This window comes from Euphorbia lathyris, chromosome 6, assembly GCF_963576675.1.
Source record: "Euphorbia lathyris chromosome 6, ddEupLath1.1, whole genome shotgun sequence".
Lineage (NCBI taxonomy): Eukaryota > Viridiplantae > Streptophyta > Magnoliopsida > Malpighiales > Euphorbiaceae > Euphorbia > Euphorbia lathyris.
In genome coordinates this window covers 84,531,095-84,556,147 of record NC_088915.1, presented here as the reverse complement: position 1 = coordinate 84,556,147, position 25,053 = coordinate 84,531,095, and the positions used below count along the sequence as shown (strand labels likewise).

The following is a 25,053-nucleotide window of genomic DNA, read 5'->3' as shown; positions in this document are numbered from 1 at the left end:
GCCATAATTTAATTTTATTTTTTTCTAACCTTTTTTAACAGTAATGGTATTTCTTTTGCAATTCTTATATCCGTTTTTAACGATAAGGGGTCAAAAGAAAGTAAACTCTTAAGGACCATAAATGCAATTTATCCCATAAGTAAGATGGAGCTATTATCGAGAATTAATGATTAAAAATCAAATATGATACTACAGACAAATTTAAAAGCTTCAGCCATTTTTTTCATTTATCGGTTTTTATCAAAATGTCTGAATTCTTTGTTTTTTTGTTTTGTTTTTCTTTGTGATTACCTTTTGCATATAAGAGAGTTTGACAACGTTTCTGTTCTGGACACTGCTAAATGGATAGAAAAAATGGGGATAGAATGGATAGAATGAGTTAAAATATCATAATTACCCTTCATAAAATAAAATTGGATTTTCGTTTATATATTTGTAGTCATGGAAACTCACAAACTAAAATAGTATTTAATGTAGTAGTAGTATTGAATCATTAATAGAATATAAAAACAAACAAAATAAAAATATTTCAAAAGGGTATTTTGGTAGGATTTTTTTTTTCTATCCCTTCTATCCGGATAAATTCTATCCGGATAGCTTTTCCCTTCTGTTATATCCTAAGAGACTGTAACTAATTACAGTTATTATTATTATTATTTTTTTTTTTTATGAAAACTGATCTGATCAAACCTCCAACTCACTCTATTTATGCTTCCTATTCCATGAAAGGTTTAAGAATTTATTGTAATTTTCTTATAATTTCATTTGATATTCTATATTATTTAGAAAACAATTCCAATATGATAAATAATTAATTGGAAGCACTGAAAGGTATTGATTAGATCGACACCGTTGATATATTATATACAGATCATAAGTAATTACTATCGACCGCACCTGATTCAGCCAAAACCCTCTCTTTTCTTCTTCTTTTTGGATAATCATCATCTCCGCTCCAAAACCCTAGAATTCAAAATCACTGAGAAGAAAACAGAGAGAGAGAACTCAATCTGAAAATGGCTTCTCTACTTCGTCACCGTATCCAATCTCTCGTTAGAAGCAATCGCCACTTCTACTCAATCCTCTCTCCGAACTCCACAACTCCACTCTCCTCCAAGGAGAAAACAAAAGCTGCGTTTTCTCTTCTTAAATTCGAGAATAACCCTGAAAAGATCGTCGAAATCTGCCAGGAAGCTACTCTCATACCGGAAACTCACCTGGATCGAATCGTCTTCTCCATGGCCATCTCCAAACTCTCCAAATCCAACAATTTTTCCTATATTAAACAGTTCATTGACGAATTCCGATCGTCTCGGCCTGATCTCCGATCCTCCGAACGATTTGCTGCTCACGCCATCATTCTGTACGGTCAGGCTGGTATGATCGATGATGCTCTTCGTGTTTTCACAGAGTATCATGCTGATATAGTCGGTAATAGTTCTTCTACTGGATCGGTTAAGGCTTTGAATGCTTTGATTTTTGCTTTCATTTTAGCTAAAGATTTTAAGGAGGTGAATAGGATTTATCTTGAATTCCCCAAACTTTACAATATTGAGCCAAATTTGCAAACTTATAATAATGTTGCTAAAGCATTCTGTGAGTCTGGTAGTTCTAGTTCATGTTATTCTGTTTTAGCAGAAATGGATAGGAAAGGGGTGAAGCCAAATGCTACCACTTTTCAGTACTTACTTTCTGGGTTTTATATGGAGGAGAAGGAAGAAGATGTTGGTAAAGTCTTGGAAATGATGAAGGAGAAGTATAGAATCGGGCAGAGTGTAGCCACTTGTAACATTAGGATTAAGAGTTTATGTAAGCTCAAGAGGTCTACAGAGGCGAAAGCTTTACTTGATGGGATGATATCTAGGGGAATGAAGCCAAATATTAATACCTTTTCTCATTTGATTTTCGGATTTTGCTTAGAAGGAAATTTAGAGGAAGCACAAAGATTGTTTAGAAGCATGCTGAATAGCGGTTGCAAACCAGATGCTCAATGTTATTTTACTTTGGTGCATTACTTGTGTGAAGGTGAGGATTTTGAGACTGCACTTTTACTTTGTCAAGAGAGTGTGGAGAAGGGATGGGTTCCAAATTATGGGACTATGGAACCTCTGGTGAATGGCCTTGCTCGTGTTGGGAAGGTGCAAGAGGCGAAAGAGCTTGTCGGGAAAATGAAGGAGAGATTTACGTGGAATGTTAGCCGGTGGGACGAAGTTGAAGCTGGCTTGCCTCAGTAGGAAAGGAGACATTTCAATCTTTGATGAGAGAAGACCAACGAGAACCAGGTACGTTTGCTTGATTGAGAATTATATCTACAAGTTAATGGAAATAACAGTTTTGCATTCACTAATTAGCTACGGGACATAATCAAATTTTTCGTCTTTGGATGAAAATGGCCTTTTGCATTTGTGATGCTGGTTTTCATTCTTTTTCTCGTGAATGGTGAATGCATTAGAGGTTTAGAGGTTTCAAGCTTGTAAATTGTTCTCTATGTTCCAATTCTTTACTTGTTGAACCTGACTATATGATTCTTAATAAGTCTCTCTTCTTTTTAATGAATTGGAGATTTTGATATCTATTTCTTGAATTCCATAAATTGGGTTATATTCTCACAGTGGTATTCATTATTTGTTCTAAATTGGACATACTTTTGGCATTTCAACACACTTAAAAGTCATTTTGCGATCCTTTACTTTTACAAGGGATTTTATGTTTGTAAGTGGTAAAGTTTAAGTATTTTTGTGCCTGGTTTTCAAGTTGAGGGGCCATACCCATAAAGAAAGTAAGGCCAAAGTTAAGGGATCATGTATGTAATTTACCTATAGAAGTAACTATTTCATATGCAAAAACAAGTTGACAACGACATAAATATATGCTGGTCTTTTAGCCTGTATATGTTTAGAATTTTGGTCCCTGAATGAGAATCATTATTGGAATTTATGTACTGATTTCTTTCAATGCTTGTGGAGGAATGAAGATTGCATAGGCAACTTTCTGACTTTTGCTGATCAAAATAATGATGTTACAACTAATTGTATCAAATTTTCACTTGCCGTAGGATACTCAAAATAATGGTGGAGCTCTTTCTTTTGCTTCAACAATGGGTTGATGACGAGGCTATATACTCTTTTTTGGTGATCTCAACTAATTGAAGATATCGTTAGAGATTTCTCCTTGGAAAGCTTTAAGGTATTTAATGTCCTACACCCTTCACGATTGTCATTGAAAAATTCGTTCTTTCTTAGTCGACTAAGCATGTGGTTAGGGTGGTTAAGGTATTGAATTAGCTAGCTAACCATTCAACCAGGATTTGAAATGAAAATGCAGTTGTGATTAAAATAGTTGATGAAAGAGCTTTGACTCCCAAAAAGAATCGAAATCGAATGATTAGGAAAAAAATTTTTGTTATGAGCAAATTTTAGGAAAGAGCTCTAACACAAGTTTTGGATATAGCTTTCAACAAGTGAGAATCAACTGGAATCTTGTGTGCTTAAACCTCAATAAATGATGATTCCTAGTCGGGAACGAGAAATGGGGAATGAGGAGAAGGTTTTTGGTACATCTATAAACGGGGGATGAGGATCTTTTTGGGGACAGGGATTCCTCGCGAGATGGGGATGAGAATAAATTTGTCCCCTTCTTCGCGGGGAAGGGGAATCCTCGACTAGTTGATGAGAGAAAGCGTAGCGATGCACTCGAGGTGATAACTACTCCAACTTTACAACTAAGGATAAGTGTACCTTGTCGTTATCAAGTAATAAAACTGGTTAAGTCTAGATATCGAATAGGAGCGCCGCCCAAATCGTCTGCACCTCCATCCGTCGTTCCATTTGCACCTTGATGTTTAGGCCCCGATCCTTGACTGTGATCAGCAACAACGGCTGATGAAGTGCCGACGACGTTCCAACCCTTTTAGCATTTTGGCCTCGATCTTCTTTGAGTCAAGTTTGGGGAGATTGTCAAAGAAGGTAGCAGGAAATACACTCTTGGCAAAGATAGTGACCAAGTGTCCGAGACTGAGTTTGGCTCGTTTCCGTTTATACATTTGCAGAAGGGTTTTTTCAACCAGTAGAGAAGGATCAAACTAAAGGTCGTTATGATAACAGTAAAGGCCAAGGAGCTCGAGTTGATTGATTTTATTAGTTTCCGCTTTGTCGGAGAAAAAATAAGCAATGAGTTTGTAGAAAAGGTAGAGGACAGAGTATTTGATAAGGCCCGGGGAGAGGTTGCTAATGTTGTATAAGGCCCCTCCCGACATAGTCTCCCAAAATTCAGCTTTGTTAACTCCTTTAGGCCACTTTTCGAGACCCGACATTGTCTGTTTGGCGAAGGTGGTGCGGATCCAATCACTGTTGATGGAATGAACTTGATTGTTGAGGCGGAATTTCAAGGAGGAGTTGTTGTCACGGGTCACCGGTCGAAGGGTGGTGAATAACTCAGTTACCAAGGTTGGGTAGACATAACAACGGAAGTCGAACAGGGAACTCCAACCTATGTCTTCCAATTTTTGTGCAAAGGGGGCGAGAAGATCTTTCTGTAAGAGGAAACTTTTGTCAAACCAATAGTTTCCTCTTACGGAAAGATCTTCTCGCGCTCTTTGCACAGAAATTGGAAGACATGTGTTGTAGTCCCCTGTTCGACTTCCGTTGGTACATCTACCCGACCTTGGTGACTGAGTTCTTCACCACCCTTCGGTCGGTGACCCGTGACAACAACTCCTTCTTGGAATTGCGCCTCAACAATCAAGTATATTCCATCAACAGTGATTGGATCCGCACCTCCTTCGCCAAACAGACAAGGTCGGGTCTTGAAAAGTGGCCTAAAGGAGTTAATCAAGCTGAATTTTAGGAGACTATGTCGGGAGGGGCCTTATACAACATTAGCAACCTCTCCCCGAGCCTTATCAAATACCCCGTCCTCTACCTCTTCTACAAGTTCATTGCTTATTTTTTTCTCCGGCAAATGGGAAACTAATAAGATCAATCAACCCGAGCTCCTTGGCCTTTACTGTTATCATAACGACCTTTAATTTGATCTTTGCCCACTGGATGAAGAAGCCATCCTGCAAATGTGCAAACGGAAACGAGCCAAACTCGGTCTCGAACACTTGGTCACCATTTTTGCCAAGAGTGTATTTCCAGCTACCTTCTTTAACAGTCTCCCCAAACTTGATCCAAAGAAGATCGAGGCCAAGATGTTAAAGGGGTTGTAACGTCCAACAGAGGTCGACACTTCATCAGCCGCTGCTAATCACGGCCAAGGATCGGGGCATGAACGTTAAGGTGCAGATGGGACGATGGATGGAGGTGCAGACGATTTGAGTGGCACTCCTATGGATACCAGTGATTTTGGTGACGGTAATTTTGAATTCGACATTCCCATCGAACCTTCATTTGACTACCATACCACATTCATGCAAATGAATGCTCAGATGGACGTTCTTAAAGCTGATCAGGCACGGGATAGAGCCGAAGCATAAGCACACTTCGCCGAAGCTAGAACCCACCATGCCAGCTTCAACTCCTTCACCAACGCCTTTTGCCAACACTTCCATATCGATTGGCCGCCACCACCATAACCACCGGAAAATTAAGGACGTTTTCTTAGTTTGCAGTTTTTCGTTTATATTTCTTTTTATTTTATCATTTGTTTATATTTCTTTTCGTGAACCTTTGGAATTAGTTAACCTTTTGTTCGTGCGAAGGGGTTGCACACCCTCGCACTAGTGTTCGTAGGCGTGTTTATATGTATTCTTTCAATTTCGAAATTTATATTTATTTGTGGTTTTACAGCTTTGTGTTCTTTTTATTTATTTTACATATAGTGCGTTTTTATTTAAAAATAAATAAATAGTAAGAATAATAAATTTAGCTCGGAATAAATTGAACCAAAATAAACCTATCGTCACCTTTGAAATTTTAGCTTAGTTATCCTCAAAACTAAATACCTCGATGTGAAGGATCGATTTGGTTGAAATTTTTAGTTATAATTCTGAAAATAGGAATTTTATGAATAGATAAAATTTGCACCCAATGGAAAACAAATTCAATAGTTTCGAATTCATGAGTTATTTTGCTAATTAATCTTGAAAAGGCAATAAAAATAGATCATTGAGAATTCTAAGGAACTTAAACGCACAAATAAACCTAAAATTACGGTGAAGTATGTTGAGCCAAAAAGAGTTCACATGAGAACTCTACATTTTCACAATTTTGAGAGCTTTTACTTCACTTGTGTCGTAGAGTTTGCACCAAATACCAGGTTAAGTACGTCTATTTCGGTATAAAGACAATAAATGATAAAATGATCTCACTTAGGTTAATTCTTTTATATTGTTTTTCATAATCCCTAGAAAACCATTTGAGACTATTAACCAAATTTTCTTTCTTAACCCGCTAACATTTAACCCACTTTTTTTCTTCTCGTTTGAGCACCGAAAGAATTAAAATAACTGCATCAACCACTTCAAAGCCAAAGTTCTAGCAAAGAGTGCAAAATCGCCATTGAAATAGTTTTTGTGCCACTCTCGAAAAGACAAAAGAAAATAAAATACAAGTTTTAGGCATTTTCAAGCTCTTTCGAGCACTTTCAGTTTGTTTTCCTCGTAAGTTGCTAAACAAATTAATCAAATCAAGATGCAAATCAAAATCTGTGTTCAACTTGAGACCAGAGTGGGGTGCATCCTATGAGTGCTTGCATTTTAACGTCTCGTAGCTAGCCGTACCACTTGCACTTATCGAGATGATTGAGATCCGGCTGTAGGCGGATCTAGGAGTTTTACTGTGATTGCTTTGAGATTCAAGACGCCCTCCTCGAAGTGCTTGATTCGTTGTCCATTCACCTTGAACGGATCATGTCCCTCTTTCTTGATTTCAAACGACGGTCGATGGGAATACGTCGGTAACAATGAATGGACTGTACCACTTACTCTTTAGCTTCCCTGGAAAAAGTCGCATTCGTGAATTGTACAAAAGAACTTTGTCTCCAATTTGAAATGTGTTATCGTGCCACCATTTGGTTCGTTCCTTATAGACTTTGGCATGATGTGACTCAATTGATGCCTTAGGACATACTCGGGCTATTAGGTTTGGTTCGTGTTGTCAAAACAAAAGGTAACAATTGCAATTAAAACAAGAAAAATGCAAACAATAAATACATACTACACAACCACATAACTACACATATTGTTGCCCCATTTCCTATCTTTGACCCACACCCCTCCCTATGAAGTTTAAGCCAAATTCCAAAAAACGGAAAACTGGAGGAAAAGGAGAAGATAGGAAATACCAACTCAATCGGGGAGGTACCAGTTTCGCTCGCTGTCGTACTGTGCCATGAAACTGTCAAAGCGAGCATTGTGGCGGGCATTGTCGGCTTGAGTCTGTAGGTGAAGCTGCTCCAATCGTGCTAAAGCCTCAGTATGCTGGTTAGCAATAAGAAGGAGTTGGGCATTAGAAGTCGGCTGGAGCAAAGTCATGGACAGGGTCAGCAGTGGTGGCACTAGGACCGACATCAGGCATAACTGTATCATCGGTACTTGGAGGAACAACTGTAGAACGAGCAATTTTATTTAAACAATTTTCATCAAAGCTTAGAGCGCAAGTTGCTCATAGTTTCGCAAGTCCGTTCAAAAACCAAAATGAATGGCCAACCTAGTGACTACGTGATCGAAAGCTAAAGTGTGCTTATTGCTATGTATAATTGTTTCCATGGCACGATAAACAAATCGGGCAACATTCACTCGTTTATTGTACATGTCGCACCAAGGGATGATGATGTCTTGTTCACTTACTTTGTCTCTCTCTTTTTTGCCTTGGATGACATAACAGCTAACTTTGTGGACCATTTTGAGTGTGTTGTCCACAATACGAGAGGACTTTTGGTTGCCCTTTTGGTATGGAAAGAAATTTGTGAATTGATTCCAAACTGATTCAGAGGTGACGTTGATGGGGAGAGAATCAACTCCCCCCGGACGAAGATTAAAGCAAGTGCAAAACAGTTTTTCATTAGCCTCGACGACCCGACCACATAAACGAAATTTGATAGTTTTAGCATGGTCGGGTGTATCAAAGACCTGAAGAGTGGTATAAAATTCACGTAAAAGGACCGGGTAAGTACCATAAGGGGTGAAAGCAAAATCAGTCCAATCTAAACGACCTAGAACAACACGTAATTCATCCACATCCCCTAACTTAGCATATGTATTAAGATCAAAATAATGAGGCTCATCAATACCCATAGAGTTTATAATACGATACATTTCGCCTTGCTCATCAGAAAAAAGTTTAAAGGGACAATTGTACCTTTCAGCAATGGTGAAGACCCGTCCCGTGCACGGGTCACGGGTGGCGCAAGGACGAATCTGAATATCGTCTAAATCTGATATTCAGGTTCGTCCTCATGCCACCCGTGACCCGCGCACAGGACGAGTCTTCACCATTGTTGAAAGGTACAATTGTCTCTTTAAACTTTTTTATGATGAGGAAGGCGAAAAGTATCGTATTATAAATTCTGTGGCTATTGCTGAGCCCCATTATTTTGATCTTAATGCATATGCTAAGTTTGGGGATGTGGATGAATTACGTGCTGTTCTAGGTCGTTTAGGTTGGAATGATTTTGCTTTCACCCCTTATGGTATTTACTCGGTCATTTTACGTGAATTTTATAGCACTCTTCAGGTCTTTGATACACCCGACCATAAAACTATCAAATTCCGTTTATGTGGTCAGGCTGTCGAGGCTGATGAAAAACGATTTTGCACTTGCTTTAATCTTCGTCCGGGGGGAGTTGATTCTCACCCCATCAACGTCACCCCTGAATCAGTTTGGAATCAATTCACAAATTTCTTTCCATACCAAAAGGGCAACCAAAAGTCCTCTCTTATTATGGACAACACACTCAAAATGGTCCACAAATCAAGCTATTATGCCATCCAAGGCAAAAAAAAAAAAGAGTGACAAAGTAAGTGAACAAGACATCACTATCCATTGGTGCGTCATGAACCGTAAACGAGTGAATGTTGCCCGATTTGTTTATCGTGCCATGGAAACAATTATACATAAAATTACTTTAACTTTCGGTAACGTAATCACTAAGTTGGTCATTCATTTTGGTTTTCGAACGGACTTGCGAAACTATAAGCAACTTGCGCTTTAAACTTTGATGAAAATTATTTAAATAAAATTGCTCGTTCTGCAGTTGTTCCTCCAGGTATCGATGATACGGTTATGCCTGCTGCCGGTCCCAGTGCCACCACTGCTGACCCTGTCCATGACTCTGCTACAGCCGACTTCCGTTAGCGTTTGGATGGACTTGAACATTCCAATGCCCAACTCCCTATCACTAACCAGCATACTGAGGCTTTAGCACGATTGGAGACTCAAGCCGACAATGCCCGCCACAATGCTCGCTTTGACAGTTTCATGGCACAGTATGCCAGCGAGCGAAACTGGTACCTCCCCCATTGAGTTGGTATTTCCTATCTTCTCTTTTTCCTCCAGTTTTCCGCTTTTTGGAATTTGGCTTAAACTTTATAGGGAGGGGTGTGGGTCAAAGATAGGAAATGGGGTAACAATATGTGTGGTTGTGTAATATGTATTTATTGTTTGCATTTTTCTTGTTTTAATTGCAATTGTTACTTTTTGTTTTGGCAACACGAACCAAACCCAATAGCTCGAGTATGTCCTAAGGCATCAATTGAGTCCCAAAACAAACTTTAAAACCAAGTTTTGAATGACATTAACTTGTGATAGGATAAACCTTCATTTGACAATTTTAAGATTCTAAAATTGAATTGTCGAGTCATGAATAAAAACTTGAATAACTCTTTTTGAATATATACTCATTTTTAGACATTTACCCAGAGCTGAAACACTTGAACTTATAGGACACAAACATACTAATGGAAACATATTTTGTGCCACGAGCATATTAAAAGCTCGGTTATTTTTCTTTGATGTGGGATCCGCACTTGTTTTTAACTATAGGGCTTGCACCAAATACTATCCGAAACCACACACACCGAATTAGGAATTTGATATGACTAAGGCCTTCTTTCATTTTCACTGCCATATAAACCATAACCTACCCAAAATCATTTTCCATTGTTCACCCGGTTGAGCCTTACCTTTCTTTCGCCACTAAAATACAAACCAATACCATCACTTTCCACCTAAAAATCCCGGAATCTATGAGTTTCTAACCAACTTCTTTAAGTGTACTATGAATCCAAAATAAAAAGAGCACCCGAGCAAAACATATACATTCTTTAGCTCATATACATCAAACCCTCTAACGCAATTCTCATATGCCACAAAAACGTTTATACAAAGAGAAAAAGAGGGAGACAAAAAAGAAAGATGCTTAAGGGCATTAGATTGATGCTAGCACCAAGATCGCATAAAGCTCTTTCAAAAGTTAGACTCCCGATTGAACACGGGATAGAAAAACTTCCCGGATCCTTTAGCTTTTGTGGTAATTTTCTTAACAGGATAGTTGAACAATCTTCGGTTAATTTAACAGTTTCATTTTCTCCCAATTTCCTTTTCTTAGACAAAGTATCTTTTAAAAACTTGGCATAAACGGGCATATTTTCTAAAGATTCCGCGAACAGAATGTTAATGTGTAGCTTTTTAAAGATATCCAGGAATTTAGAAAATTGTTTTTCTTGTTTCTCCTTGTGCAACCTTTGCGGAAATGGAATTTTCGCTTTATATGGTTGCACGAGGGGATCCGCAAAAAGTTTAGGTGGAGAGTCGGATGTGTTTACCTCGGGTTGTACTATACCTTTATCATTGGAGGTGGATGGTTGAGCGGTTTCTTTCCCGTTTCGGAGTGTAATGGCTTTGACATGCTCTCGAGGGTTGGTTTCGGTGTCACTCGGTAAGGATCCCCTATGGCGTTCGGTTGAGGTTTTTGCGACTTGATTAATATTTGTTTCCAAACCCCTAGTGAATGTATCTTGATGTCGACGTCATTCTTCTAAACCGTTTAACCTATTTTCAATTCTACCAAGGGTCTTAACAATGGTAGCTAACGGGGCAGGTTCTCTCTTTTCTTGCGGGTTAAAACCGGGTGTAGGTCTAGGATGATTGGAAGCATGCGGATTTAAAGTGTTTTGATTGTTGCTCTATGAAAAATTTGGGTGATTCCTCCACCCATGATTATACGAATTTGAGTATGGATTATTTTTTCGATAAGAGTTACCGACGAAATTTGTCATTTCACCCATGAATTGAATTCCGAGTTGGTTTTCCATACTCAAATTAGCCATCAATAAATCCATTTTCTTATTAAGCTCATCGAGGTTAAGGGATGATTGGGGTGGTGCATCACACATATACATACCTGCCCTTACCTCGGAGAATCGTTCGTTTGGCCAATGAAAACTCCTTTCGGCTAGTTCTTGGATGAGTGCATAGGCATCATCCGGGCTTTTTCGGAATAGACTTCCTCTTGCGGCTACATCAATAGTGGAACAGTTATTTGAAGACAAACCACTATAAAAGATATTCACCTGTTCCCACTTCTCAAAACCGTGATGTGGGCATTTCTTGAACAACCGATGATATCGTTCCCATGCATCATACAAGCTTTCTCTCTCTTTTAGACGGAAAGCGTTGATCTCGTTCTTGTACATGACCATCTTGGAAGGAGGGAAGTATTTAGCGAGAAACTTCTTTACTTAATCATCCCACGTCGTGATGGATCCGACATCTAAAGACTCCAAGCAGTCAAATGCATCCTCCCTGAGAGAAAAAGAAAACAATTTAAACTTAACAACGTCACTTGTAACACCATTAATATGGAATAAAGAACAATGTTTAATAAATTTAGTAAGATTAGCGTTTGGATCTTCTCTAGCATCACCTCCGAATTGTCCGATATTTTGGATGAGTTGAATCATAGCCGGTTTTATTTCGAAGTTATGTGCGGCTATGGCTGGTTCTACAATGCTAAAGATGACCACGAGGCGATTTGGAGTTAACATGTCCATGATTGTTCTTTCTCCGTTTTCTTTTATGGCGGGGTTTTTTCTTTCTCCGTCCATGTCGAGTTTCTTCCTACACGCAGATTCTTTTGACACGTACGCTCTATTTCTGGATCACAAACTAAAACATGCAAAGATTTGCTCCGCGTTAGCATAAAAACAATTAAAAAATTGTCTAGAACGTCAAACCTGATTGTCGCTAATGTTGCAACTAGAATCCCCAGCAACGACACCGAAAACTTGATGCGTATAAAACGTATACGTGCTTTTTAAAGCAAGTGCACTCTATCTATCGTACCAAGTAATACAGTATAGTTACGTATAAAGATCGATCCCACAGGGATTCCGCATAATCATTAACTATCCACAGGTTTTTGAAGTCCAAACGATTGAATTAAAGAGGTTTGAGTTATTTATAGCTACGAAAAACTTTTGTTGTTAAAGCAATGGAATAAAACACTAAGGAATCAGGTTCACTTCCTAAGTTTGAGCCAATGAAATCAATTGAAATAAGACACCGAAGAGAAATTCGTGATTCTAAAGATGGTGATTTCTAAAAGAAACTCGGTGCTAAGACCTTAGACCACCCCGTTCTATTTCTTCACTCCTATTCACTTAACCGGGCCAATGGTTACTTAAATACGACAAGAAAGCATTAAGTTCAACGAGAAATCCTAGCAATGTAATGCTAGAAACCACATCGATTTGCTATCGAGTCTAAGAATGTAGTCTTCCGTTAACCTCTTGTTTTTAGACTTCATGTTTTTGGCGTCGTTGTCGGGTATTCTAGTTGCAACATTGGCAACAACCAGGTTTGACGTTCTAGACATTTTTCAATTATTTTTATGCTAACGCGGAGCCAATCTTGGCCTGTTTTAGTTTTTGATCCAGAAATAGAGCGTACATGTTGAAGGAATCGGCGTGTAGGAAGAAACTCCGCCATAGAAGAAAATGGAGAAAGAACAATCATGGACATGTTAACTCCAAATCGCCTCATGGTCACCTCTAGCATTGTAGAACCGACCATAGACGCGCATAATTTCGAAATCAAACCGACTATGATTCAACTCCTCCAAAATGTCGGAAAGTTCGGAGGCGATGCTAGAGAAGATCCAAACGCTCATCTTACTAAATTTATTAAACATTGTTCTTTGTTTCGTACTAATGGTATTATGAGTGACGCTATTAAACTTAAATTGTTTTCTTTTTCTCTCAGGAAGGATGTCATTGACTGCTTAGAGTCTTTAGATGCCGGATCCATCACGACTTGGGACGATTTAGTAAAGAAGTTTCTTGCTAAATACTTCCCTCCTTCCAAGACGGCCATGTACAAGAATGAGACCAATGCTTTCCGTCAAAAGGAGAGAGGCTTGTATGATGCGTGGGAACGCTACCGTCTGTTATTCAAAAAATGCCCACATCACGGTTTTGCGAAGTGGAACAGGTGAATATCTTTTATAGTGGTTTATCTTCAAATAATTGTGCCGTTGTTGATGCAGCTGCAGGTGGAAGTCGATTCCGAAAGAGTCCGGATGATGCTTATGCACTCATCCAAGAACTAGCCGAAAGAAGTTTCCATTGGCCGACCGAGCGATTCTCCGAGGTAAGGGCAAGTATGTATATGTGTGATGCACCACCCCGATCATCTCCTAACCTTGATGAGCTAAATAAGAAAATAGATCTATTAATGGCTAATTTGAGTATGCATAACCAACCCGAAAATCAATTCATGGGTGAAACGTGAAATTTTATCGGTAATTCTTATCGACAAAACAATCCATACTCAAATTCCTACAATAATGGGTGTGGGAATCATCCAAATTTTTCATAGAGCAATAACCAAAATACTCTAAATCCACATGCTCATAATCATTTTAGGCCTCCACCCGGATTTAACTCGCAAGAGAACATGACCCGCTAGTTACCATTGTAAAGACCCTTGGTAGAATTGAGAATAGATTAAATGGCTTAGAAGAATGGCGTCGGCATTAAGACACATTCACTAGGGCTTTAGAAAAAACATTAATCAAGTTGCAAAAACCTCCACTGAACGTCCTAGGGGATCCTTACCCAGTGATATCGAGACCAACCCTCGGGAACATGTCAATGCCATTACACTTTGGAATAGTAAGGAGACATCTCAGCCATCCTCCTCCAAGGATAAAGGTATAGTAGAACCCGAGGTAAGTATATCTGATTCTCCACCTAAACTTTTCGCGAATCCCCTTGTGCAGCCATATAAGGCGAAAATTCCCTTTCCGCAACGGCTACATAAGGAGAAACAAGAAAAGCAATTTTCTAAGTTCTTGGATATTTTTAAAAAAGTGCACATTAACATGCCGTTCGCGGAAGCTTTGGAAAGTATGCCCATATATGCAAAAAAATTTAAAAGATATTTTATCTAAGAAAATAAAAAGGGGAGAAAATGAGACTGTGAAATTAACCGAAGACTATTCGGCCATTCTGTTAAGAAAATTACCGTAAAAGTTAAAGGACCCGGGAAGTTTTTCTATCCCGTGTTCGATTGGGAGTCTAACCTTTGAAAGAGCTTTATGCGATCTTGGTGCAAGCATCAATCTAATGCCCGTAAGCATCTTTCAAAGGCTAGGCTTAGGTGAGCCTAAACCCATAAATGTCTCGCTTCAACTCGCCGACCGATCCTTGGCATCCCGAGGGGAATAATTGAAGATGTTCTTGTTAAGGTAGATAAGTTTATCTTTCCACTAGATTTCATTGTGCTAGATATGGAAGAAGATGCACAAGTACCGATCATCCTCGGTCGACCATTTCTAGCCACAGGTAGAACTTTAATTGATGTTGAGCAAGGTAAACTCATTTTACGTCTTCAAGATGAGGAAGTTATATTCAATGTTTTTGACTCAATGAAATATCATACCTCCCATGATTATTGCAATTTCATTGATGTTGACAAGGTGTTTCAGGAGAACCTTTACGAAGACACCATCGATACAGTCGTTGTCAATGGTCTTGGCCTAAATCTGGACGAACTCATAATAGATCGAAAAGCACAAAACATTGTAGAAACCCCAAATGAAGACGTTCAAAAATGCTTATGGGTGAAGGGTTACTATGAGAAACTGGAACTACTGCCAAAAGGGAGACCTAAGACTTCATTGGAGGATCCTAATGTTCTTCATCTTAAAACTCTTCCTAGTCATTTGAAATATGTGTCTTTGGGTGACAATTCACGGTTAGAGTTCAAATCCAAGGAGAATGTTACGAAGGAAGACATCAGGGAGAAGTTCCCGAACTGAGACGATATTTCCTATCTTCTCCTTTTTTTATTCGAGTTTTGTGCCTTTTGGAATTTAGGCTTAGACTTAGTGTGTGTGTGTGGGGGGGGGGGGGGGTGGGGGGGGGTATGAACCGCTAGAAAACATAAAGAAAATGATGTAAAAACATCCCATATAGACATAAGCACCGAAGTAGAATATCTTCAATTAAAGGTAGAAAAACAAAATCAAGAATTAAAAGACCTGCAAAAAGAAAATATTAAATTAGTCATAAATTCTAATACAGAATGGGTAGACAAATATAAAAAATATAAGCATAAGTTTAAAAACACTAAAAAAGAATTAAAGGAAACCAAATTAGAATTAAAACACACAAAATCAGAATTAATCCACATTAAAGACGAATTAAAAGAATTAAAGGAAGAAGTAAACGTCTTAAGAACAATGGTGAAAAAAGTGAAAGGAAAAAATAGTCACATTCGTAATAGTAGTAGTGATAGTTCAGATAATCAAAGTGAAGGTGAAACTAAACTAAACATTATTGGATACATAGAAGAAGAAAATAAGGATGAAACAAAATTAATAGAAGAAAATAACGAGATAATAAAAGCATTAGAACAAATGCAAAATATTAATGCAATTATAGAAGAAGAACCAGAAAGTGATATAGAAAATACCGAATACACTAGGTATGAGGAATCAGATATAGGATCAGAAAATATAGTAAATGAAGATGCAGATAATTATCCAGAAGAAGAAATGATAGACCCCAATTTAGAAGTGGTGACTAAAAAGGCACCTACAATACCAAGACATATACCAATAGGACAACAATGAGACTTTAAAGAATTTATAGGATCTATGTCTCAAGGATTAAATCCAAATGGATACTTTTTAGACTTAGATAATGTCTATGATGAACAAGAAATAAGTAGACGAATAAATGATTGGAATTTAGGAATGTATATAGCCTTAATGAATTCATCTCACACTGAAAATTTAGACTATATGTATGACCTAATATCTAAAACAATGATAGGAAAAGTAGGATTTTGGATGGAATCAATAACTCATCAGTTAAGATCACAAATAGAAGCTTGTGCTCATGATTGGAAATCAATGTTATTATTATTTGATATGGTATTAAAAAGAGAATTTTTAGGAGAAAGATGGTTAGTAGCTAGAGAAACAGTATTTGCTGAAAGAAAAGCCGAAATAATAATGAATTTGAATAACATGAAATGTTGTAAAATCAGTAAATTACCAGAATATACTATCAGTTTTACTAAGTTCTTTTATGAAGCTAGATTCTTACCACAAGAAGGATTGATATATCAACAACTATATTATGACCATTTACCAAACCCGTACAACATAGAAGTGTCAAAAGAATATACACAATTAGAACCAAAAGAAAATACATTAGGAGAAAGAATAAGAGTTTTACGATCTTATCTTATGAGAAAATGTGAAGAATATAGAGTTCAACAAAAGGTTAAAAAGGATAAGAAACTAGGATTACGAGAAATATGTGGATTCACTGAAAAACGATTAGTTTTTGGTTGTGATGATAAAGTTAGACGAAAATATAGACGATATACTCATAATCGTAATTATAGAAATAATCCTACATATAAGAAGTCTTATACAAAAAATGATGATTATGGACGATTTCGACGAAAAAGATTTAGACGAAAAATAATCCAGAAAATAGGAACAGATTTAGATATAAACGAAAGTTTAGGAAAAGACAAGAAAGACCCTTAAGAGATAAAAAATACTAAGCTTACAGAATGTAAATGTTGGAACTGTAATGAAAAATGACATTATGCTAATAAATGCCCTAAATTAAAACAAAAAGGTGCCAAGTATATAGGAACAACAGAATTTATAATGAGTCTAGAACAAATAAGAGCCAATGATGACACATGGCATAAAGAAAATGAATTTTATATTAGTGAAACAGAAAATTCTAATTCTGAAATAGAACAATTAGAATATGAAGATAGTGAAACTGATAACTAATGGTAGCTATATATGTAGAAGCCCCAGTAGAATATAAACCTAATAAGATTATAAAACGTCGTATATTTATAGATAGTGGAGCTGATATATGTTTAGCGAAGCAAGATGTACTCGTTCCCCATAAATGGAAAAGATCTAAAGGACATAAGGTCAGAGTTACAGGATTTAATGAACAAATGAAAGAATTAGATATTATAGCCGAAAACATGAGATTAATACTTAACAAGACAATCTTTCGATTACCCATAATTTATCAAGAAAATAATATGAAACAACATATATTATTAGGAAATAATTTCCTTGATTTCTTTAAAGTCCAACTAATCAAACCTGAAACCATCAGTCTTTTAACTCCTTGTAATAAATGGATTATCCTTAAGCGAGTCCTACCTTTATATCCACTCACAATACATAATATCAAAACAAACAGAGATAATAATTTAGAACTTTTAAAACAGAAATATTTAGACCATTTAAAGATTAACTTTGGAGAAAACCCTATAACGTTGTGGGAAAAAGAAAAGATATATGCTAAGATAGAACTCATAAACCCTAATGATGTTGTTCGCACCAGACCAATAAGATATAGTCCTGATGATCAAAAGGATTTTGAAATACAAATAAAAGAATTATTAGACTTAAAATTAATTCAAGAAAGTAAAAGCCCTCATAGTAGCCCAACATTCTTAGTAAGAAAACATAGCGAACAAAAGAGAGGCAAAGCAAGAATGGTAATAGATTATCGAGAACTAAATAAGAAAACGATTTTTGATGGATACATTTTACCTTATAAGAGAAATTTAATTAATAGATTATCAGGAAAAAAGTGGTTTAGTAAATTTGATTGTAAAAGTGGCTTTTGGCAAATTAAGCTTACTAAAGAATCAAGACCATTAACAGCATTTAGTGCACCACAAGGACATTATGAATGGATTGTGTTACCTTTTGGTTTGAAAAATGCACCCCAGATATTTCAACGAAGAATGGATACGATATTTAGAAAATTAAATGAATTATGTGTAGTTTATGTCGATGATATATTAATCTACAGTCATAATATAGCAGATCATTTACAACACCTAGATGCATTTATAAAAACAGTAAGACAACATGGAATCCTTTTATCTGAAAAGAAATCAGAAATCTTTACAAATAAAATAGAATATTTAGGATATATAATAGATAGTGAAGGATTACAACTACAAGATCATATTGTAACTAGGATCGAAAATTTTAAAGAAAAATTAGATACTAAGAAAGAAGTCCAACAATTTCTAGGAATAATAAATTATGCATCAGATTATATAAAAGACTTACCAAAATTACGACAACCCTTGCAAGAGCTCATTAAGAAACATAAAGTATTTGAATGGACTACAACTCATACTGATACTCTAAGAAAAATAAAAGAAGCAGTAAAAGTTCTCCCAAAATTAAGACTACCGAAAGATAATGATCAATTAGAATTATATACAGATGCTAGTGATATCGGGTGGGGAGCAGTACTCATCGCATATAGAAAAGAAGATATAGACAAAGAAACTCCTTTAATATGTGGATATAGATCAGGAACTTGGAAACCCTCAGAGAAAAATTATCATATCAATGAAAAAGAATTACTAGCTGTTAAAAATGGAATTAAAGGGTTTAGGTATCATTTGTTACCCATAGAATTTATCATAAGAACAGATAATACACAAGTAGGAGCATTTATCAGAAATAAAATAGATCCCCTACCAGAACTGAACAAAAGAAGGCATTGGCAAAGTTTTTTCAATTGTTATAATTTTGTTGTTAAGCCTATCTCTGGAAAACGAAATATCTTAGCTGCTTTTTTGAGCAGGAATGGAGATAATGATCCAGCGAATATCAGAAATCAGAACCGCCAGATGCTGGCAATGATCAGAAATCATGAGAACTTTCTGGACAACCTTGAGGAAGAACTCAAGAAACTCCAGTTCAAAACAATCAGAATATAAGAACCATGACTCCTATATCATCTTATGAGTTGTTAGGAGATCTTCATAAGAAGCCAATTGAGATGCCAACTTCATCATGTGGACTTGCAGGAGCCACCACCTTGAACCATTCTAAGCTGATTAATCAAAACTCATCAGAAATCACAACCTCCCAGGTTATACAATTCCCTCCAGAAATGACAGAAGCATATAAGAATATCATGAAATTTTTTACATATAAGAAGAGTCAAACCGTATATAGAGCCATTAAGATGACCAAATACCCTAGGTATATATGCTCAGAAGACTGCAGTCTAGATGTTGTTCAGAAACTATTTCGATATGGATTTCTGGACAAAGTCATGACTGATGAGAGCCTTACTAGTGTTTCAAAACTCCCATCTATCATATCCAGATCCATTGACGAACTTGGATTACGATTTGGAAGAGGAATATTTTGTGTTCAAATTTTTGATGCTGCTATGGACTTAAAAGGGAAACCAATAATAATTGCTCAGATCTTTAAGACTGGTAGAAACACTAAGATTGATGTAGATAATTCCGACCATCAATGGGACATTCCATGCAAATTAGAAAATTTTAAATCTTGGTTAGGAGAAAAACGAGCACATGGAATCCATACGATCAAATGTAGACTCGAAGACTATATTAGAAATAAAAAGGTGGCTATAATAGCCAGATCGAATCATGGAGAAGTTGAAGAAATGATAACTATCAACTATTTAATGGAAATGGGTGATGAAACGAGTCAACAAATTTCTTATCCATCAATTTCGTATGCATTTCTATCAAAATTTGTTGACTCGTTTCATCACCCATTTCCATTAAATAGTTGATAGTTATCATTTCTTCAACTTCTCCATGATTCGATCTGGCTATTATAGCCACCTTTTTATTTCTAATATAGTCTTCGAGTCTACATTTGATCGTATGGATTCCATGTGCTCGTTTTTCTCCTAACCAAGATTTAAAATTTTCTAATTTGCATGGAATGTCCCATTGATGGTCGGAATTATCTACATCAATCTTAGTGTTTCTACCAGTCTTAAAGATCTGAGCAATTATTATTGGTTTCCCTTCTAAGTCCATAGCAGCATCAAAAATTTGAACACAAAATATTCCTCTTCCAAATCGTAATCCAAGTTCGTCAATGGATCTGAGTATGATAGATGGGAGTTTTGAAACACTAGTAAGGCTCTCATCAGTCATGACTTTGTCCAGAAATCCATATCGAAATAGTTTCTGAACAACATCTGGACTGCAGTCTTCTGAGCATATATACCTAGGGTATTTGGTCATCTTAATGGTTCTATATACGGTTTGACTCTTCTTATATGTAAAAAATTTCATGATATTCTTATATGCTTCTGTCATTTCTGGAGGGAATTGTATAACCTGGGAGGTTGTGATTTCTGATGAGTTTTGATTAATCAGCTTAGAATGGTTCAAGGTGGTGGCTCCTGCAAGTCCACTTGATGAAGTTGGCATCTCAAATGGCTTCTTATGAAGATCTCCTAACAACTCATAAGATGATATAGGAGTCATGGTTCTTATATTCTGATTGTTTTGAGACTGGAGTTTCTTGAGTTCTTCCTCAAGGTTGTCCAGAAAGTTCTCATGATTTCTGATCATTGCCAGCATCTGGCGGTTCTGATTTCTGATATTCGCTGGATCATTATCTCCATTCCTGCTCAAAAAAGCAGCTAAGATATTTCGTTTTCCAGAGATAGGCTTAACAACAAAATTATAACAATTGAAAAAACTTTGCCAATGCCTTCTTTTGTTCAGTTCTGGTAGGGGATCTATTTTATTTCTGATAAATGCTCCTACTTGTGTATTATCTGTTCTTATGATAAATTCTATGGGTAACAAATGATACCTAAACCCTTTAATTCCATTTTTTAACAGCTAGTAATTCTTTTTCATTGATATGATAATTTTTCTCTGAGGGTTTTCAAGTTCCTGATCTATATCCACATATTAAAGGAGTTTCTTTGTCTATATCTTCTTTTCTATATGCGATGAGTACTGCTCCCCACCCGATATCACTAGCATCTGTATATAATTCTAATTGATCATTATCTTTCGGTAGTCTTAATTTTGGGAGAACTTTTACTGCTTCTTTTATTTTTCTTAGAGTATCAGTATGAGTTGTAGTCCATTCAAATACTTTATGTTTCTTAATGAGCTCTTGCAAGGGTTGTCGTAATTTTGGTAAGTCTTTTATATAATCTGATGCATAATTTATTATTCCTAGAAATTGTTGGACTTCTTTCTTAGTATCTAATTTTTCTTTAAAATTTTCGATCCTAGTTACAATATGATCTTGTAGTTGTAATCCTTCACTATCTATTATATATCCTAAATATTCTATTTTATTTGTAAAGATTTCTGATTTCTTTTCAGATAAAAGGATTCCATGTTGTCTTACTGTTTTTATAAATGCATCTAGGTGTTGTAAATGATCTGCTATATTATGACTGTAGATTAATATATCATCGACATAAACTACACATAATTCATTTAATTTTCTAAATATCGTATCCATTCTTCGTTGAAATATCTGGGGTGCATTTTTCAAACCAAAAGGTAACACAATCCATTCATAATGTCCTTGTGGTGCACTAAATGCTGTTAATGGTCTTGATTCTTTAGTAAGCTTAATTTGCCAAAAGCCACTTTTACAATCAAATTTACTAAACCACTTTTTTCCTGATAATCTATTAATTAAATTTCTCTTATAAGGTAAAATGTATCCATCAAAAATCGTTTTCTTATTTAGTTCTCGATAATCTATTACCATTCTTGCTTTGCCTCTCTTTTGTTCGCTATGTTTTCTTACTAAGAATGTTGGGCTACTATGAGGGCTTTTACTTTCTTGAATTAATTTTAAGTCTAATAATTCTTTTATTTGTATTTCAAAATCCTTTTGATCATCAGGACTATATCTTATTGGTCTGGTGCGAACAACATCATTAGGGTTTATGAGTTCTATCTTAGCATATATCTTTTCTTTTTCCCACAACGTTATAGGGTTTTCTCCAAAGTTAATCTTTAAATGGTCTAAATATTTCTGTTTTAAAAGTTCTAAATTATTATCTCTGTTTGTTTTGATATTATGTATTGTGAGTGGATATAAAGGTAGGACTCGCTTAAGGATAATCCATTTATTACAAGGAGTTAAAAGACTGATGGTTTCAGGTTTGATTAGTTGGACTTTAAAGAAATCAAGGAAATTATTTCCTAATAATATATGTTGTTTCATATTATTTTCTTGATAAATTATGGGTAATCGAAAGATTGTCTTGTTAAGTATTAATCTCATGTTTTCGGCTATAATATCTAATTCTTTCATTTGTTCATTAAATCCTGTAACTCTGACCTTATGTCCTTTAGATCTTTTCCATTTATGGGGAACGAGTACATCTTGCTTCGCTAAACATATATCAGCTCCACTATCTATAAATATACGACGTTTTATAATCTTATTAGGTTTATATTCTACTGGGGCTTCTACATATATAGCTACCATTAGTTATCAGTTTCACTATCTTCATATTCTAATTGTTCTATTTCAGAATTAGAATTTTCTGTTTCACTAATATAAAATTCATTTTCTTTATGCCATGTGTCATCATTGGCTCTTATTTGTTCTAGACTCATTATAAATTCTGTTGTTCCTATATACTTGGCACCTTTTTGTTTTAATTTAGGGCATTTATTAGCATAATGTCATTTTTCATTACAGTTCCAACATTTACATTCTGTAAGCTTAGTATTTTTTATCTCTTAAGGGTCTTTCTTGTCTTTTCCTAAACTTTCGTTTATATCTAAATCTGTTCCTATTTTCTGGATTATTTTTCGTCTAAATCTTTTTCGTCGAAATCGTCCATAATCATCATTTTTTGTATAAGACTTCTTATATGTAGGATTATTTCTATAATTACGATTATGAGTATATCGTCTATATTTTCGTCTAACTTTATCATCACAACCAAAAACTAATCGTTTTTCAGTGAATCCACATATTTCTCGTAATCCTAGTTTCTTATCCTTTTTAACCTTTTGTTGAACTCTATATTCTTCACATTTTCTCATAAGATAAGATCGTAAAACTCTTATTCTTTCTCCTAATGTATTTTCTTTTGGTTCTAATTGTGTATATTCTTTTGACACTTCTATGTTGTACGGGTTTGGTAAATGGTCATAATATAGTTGTTGATATATCAATCCTTCTTGTGGTAAGAATCTAGCTTCATAAAAGAACTTAGTAAAACTGATAGTATATTCTGGTAATTTACTGATTTTACAACATTTCATGTTATTCAAATTCATTATTATTTCGGCTTTTCTTTCAGCAAATACTGTTTCTCTAGCTACTAACCATCTTTCTCCTAAAAATTCTCTTTTTAATACCATATCAAATAATAATAACATTGATTTCCAATCATGAGCACAAGCTTCTATTTGTGATCTTAACTGATGAGTTATTGATTCCATCCAAAATCCTACTTTTCCTATCATTGTTTTAGATATTAGGTCATACATATAGTCTAAATTTTCAGTGTGAGATGAATTCATTAAGGCTATATACATTCCTAAATTCCAATCATTTATTCGTCTACTTATTTCTTGTTCATCATAGACATTATCTAAGTCTAAAAAGTATCCATTTGGATTTAATCCTTGAGACATAGATCCTATAAATTCTTTAAAGTCTCATTGTTGTCCTATTGGTATATGTCTTGGTATTGTAGGTGCCTTTTTAGTCACCACTTCTAAATTGGGGTCTATCATTTCTTCTTCTGGATAATTATCTGCATCTTCATTTACTATATTTTCTGATCCTATATCTGATTCCTCATACCTAGTGTATTCGGTATTTTCTATATCACTTTCTGGTTCTTCTTCTATAATTGCATTAATATTTTTCATTTGTTCTAATGCTTTTATTATCTCGTTATTTTCTTCTATTAATTTTGTTTCATCCTTATTTTCTTCTTCTATGTATCCAATAATGTTTAGTTTAGTTTCACCTTCACTTTGATTATCTGAACTATCACTACTACTATTACGAATGTGACTATTTTTTCCTTTCACTTTTTTCACCATTGTTCTTAAGACGTTTACTTCTTCCTTTAATTCTTTTAATTCGTCTTTAATGTGGATTAATTCTGATTTTGTGTGTTTCAATTCTAATTTGGTTTCCTTTAATTCTTTTTTAGTGTTTTTAAACTTATGCTTATATTTTTTATATTTGTCTACCCATTCTGTATTAGAATTTATGACTAATTTAATATTTTCTTTTTGCAGGTCTTTTAATTCTTGATTTTGTTTTTCTACATTTAATTGAAGATATTCTACTTCGGTGCTTATGTCTATATTGGATGTTTTTACATCATTTGAGATTCTATTATTGTTTATTGTTTGTAATTTTCGTTCTTTTTTCTCAAGTTGTTGTGGTATGTTCATATTTTATTAATATACCTAATTTTGTCTTGATCTTCTATCGTAATTCCTTCATTATTTATCTTATATTTTAGTTAACAAGTCGTATCCTAATAATAGTGCATATGTACTATCATATTCTGTTACTCCTACAATTATCTCATATTCTAAATCTTGAATTTTAAATCTAATTCTTATACTTCTAGTTATGATTATTTCTCTCGTACTATTTGGACAATTATACGTTTGTGGTTCTATTAGTTCACATTTGTTTTCGTTTATTTTGCTAATATGTACTAAACTTTTAGTTCATGTATTGATTTCAGCTATACATTCATTTGCTATTAGCTCATTAAATAAT

General features: G+C 35.4%; 1 protein-coding gene and 1 non-coding gene across 8 annotated transcripts; both read left to right on the top strand.

Annotated features, from left to right (window-relative positions):
* The first annotated feature begins 907 nt into the window (after positions 1-907).
* Positions 908-24,751, top strand: LOC136232598 (small ribosomal subunit protein mS86 (rPPR1)-like). 7 transcript variants are annotated; one of them, XR_010690559.1, is made up of 3 exons: positions 908-2,282; positions 3,056-3,186; positions 24,558-24,751. XR_010690559.1 is itself a non-coding variant. In XM_066021832.1 (2 exons), exon 1 carries the CDS (start codon positions 1,017-1,019, stop codon positions 2,232-2,234), a length of 1,218 nt encoding a protein of 405 aa, XP_065877904.1. In that variant the 5' UTR covers positions 908-1,016; the 3' UTR covers positions 2,235-2,282; positions 3,056-5,786. The 7 variants fall into 7 exon arrangements, 1 of the variants encoding a protein (XP_065877904.1); XR_010690558.1 differs by lacking the exon at positions 24,558-24,751 and adding an exon at positions 19,109-19,993; XR_010690556.1 differs by lacking the exon at positions 24,558-24,751 and adding an exon at positions 14,929-15,327.
* On the top strand, positions 11,529-11,635 carry LOC136234436 (small nucleolar RNA R71). The gene has a single exon (XR_010691320.1). It is a non-coding gene; the product is annotated as a small nucleolar RNA R71 (small nucleolar RNA).
* Positions 24,752-25,053: the final 302 nt, after the last annotated feature.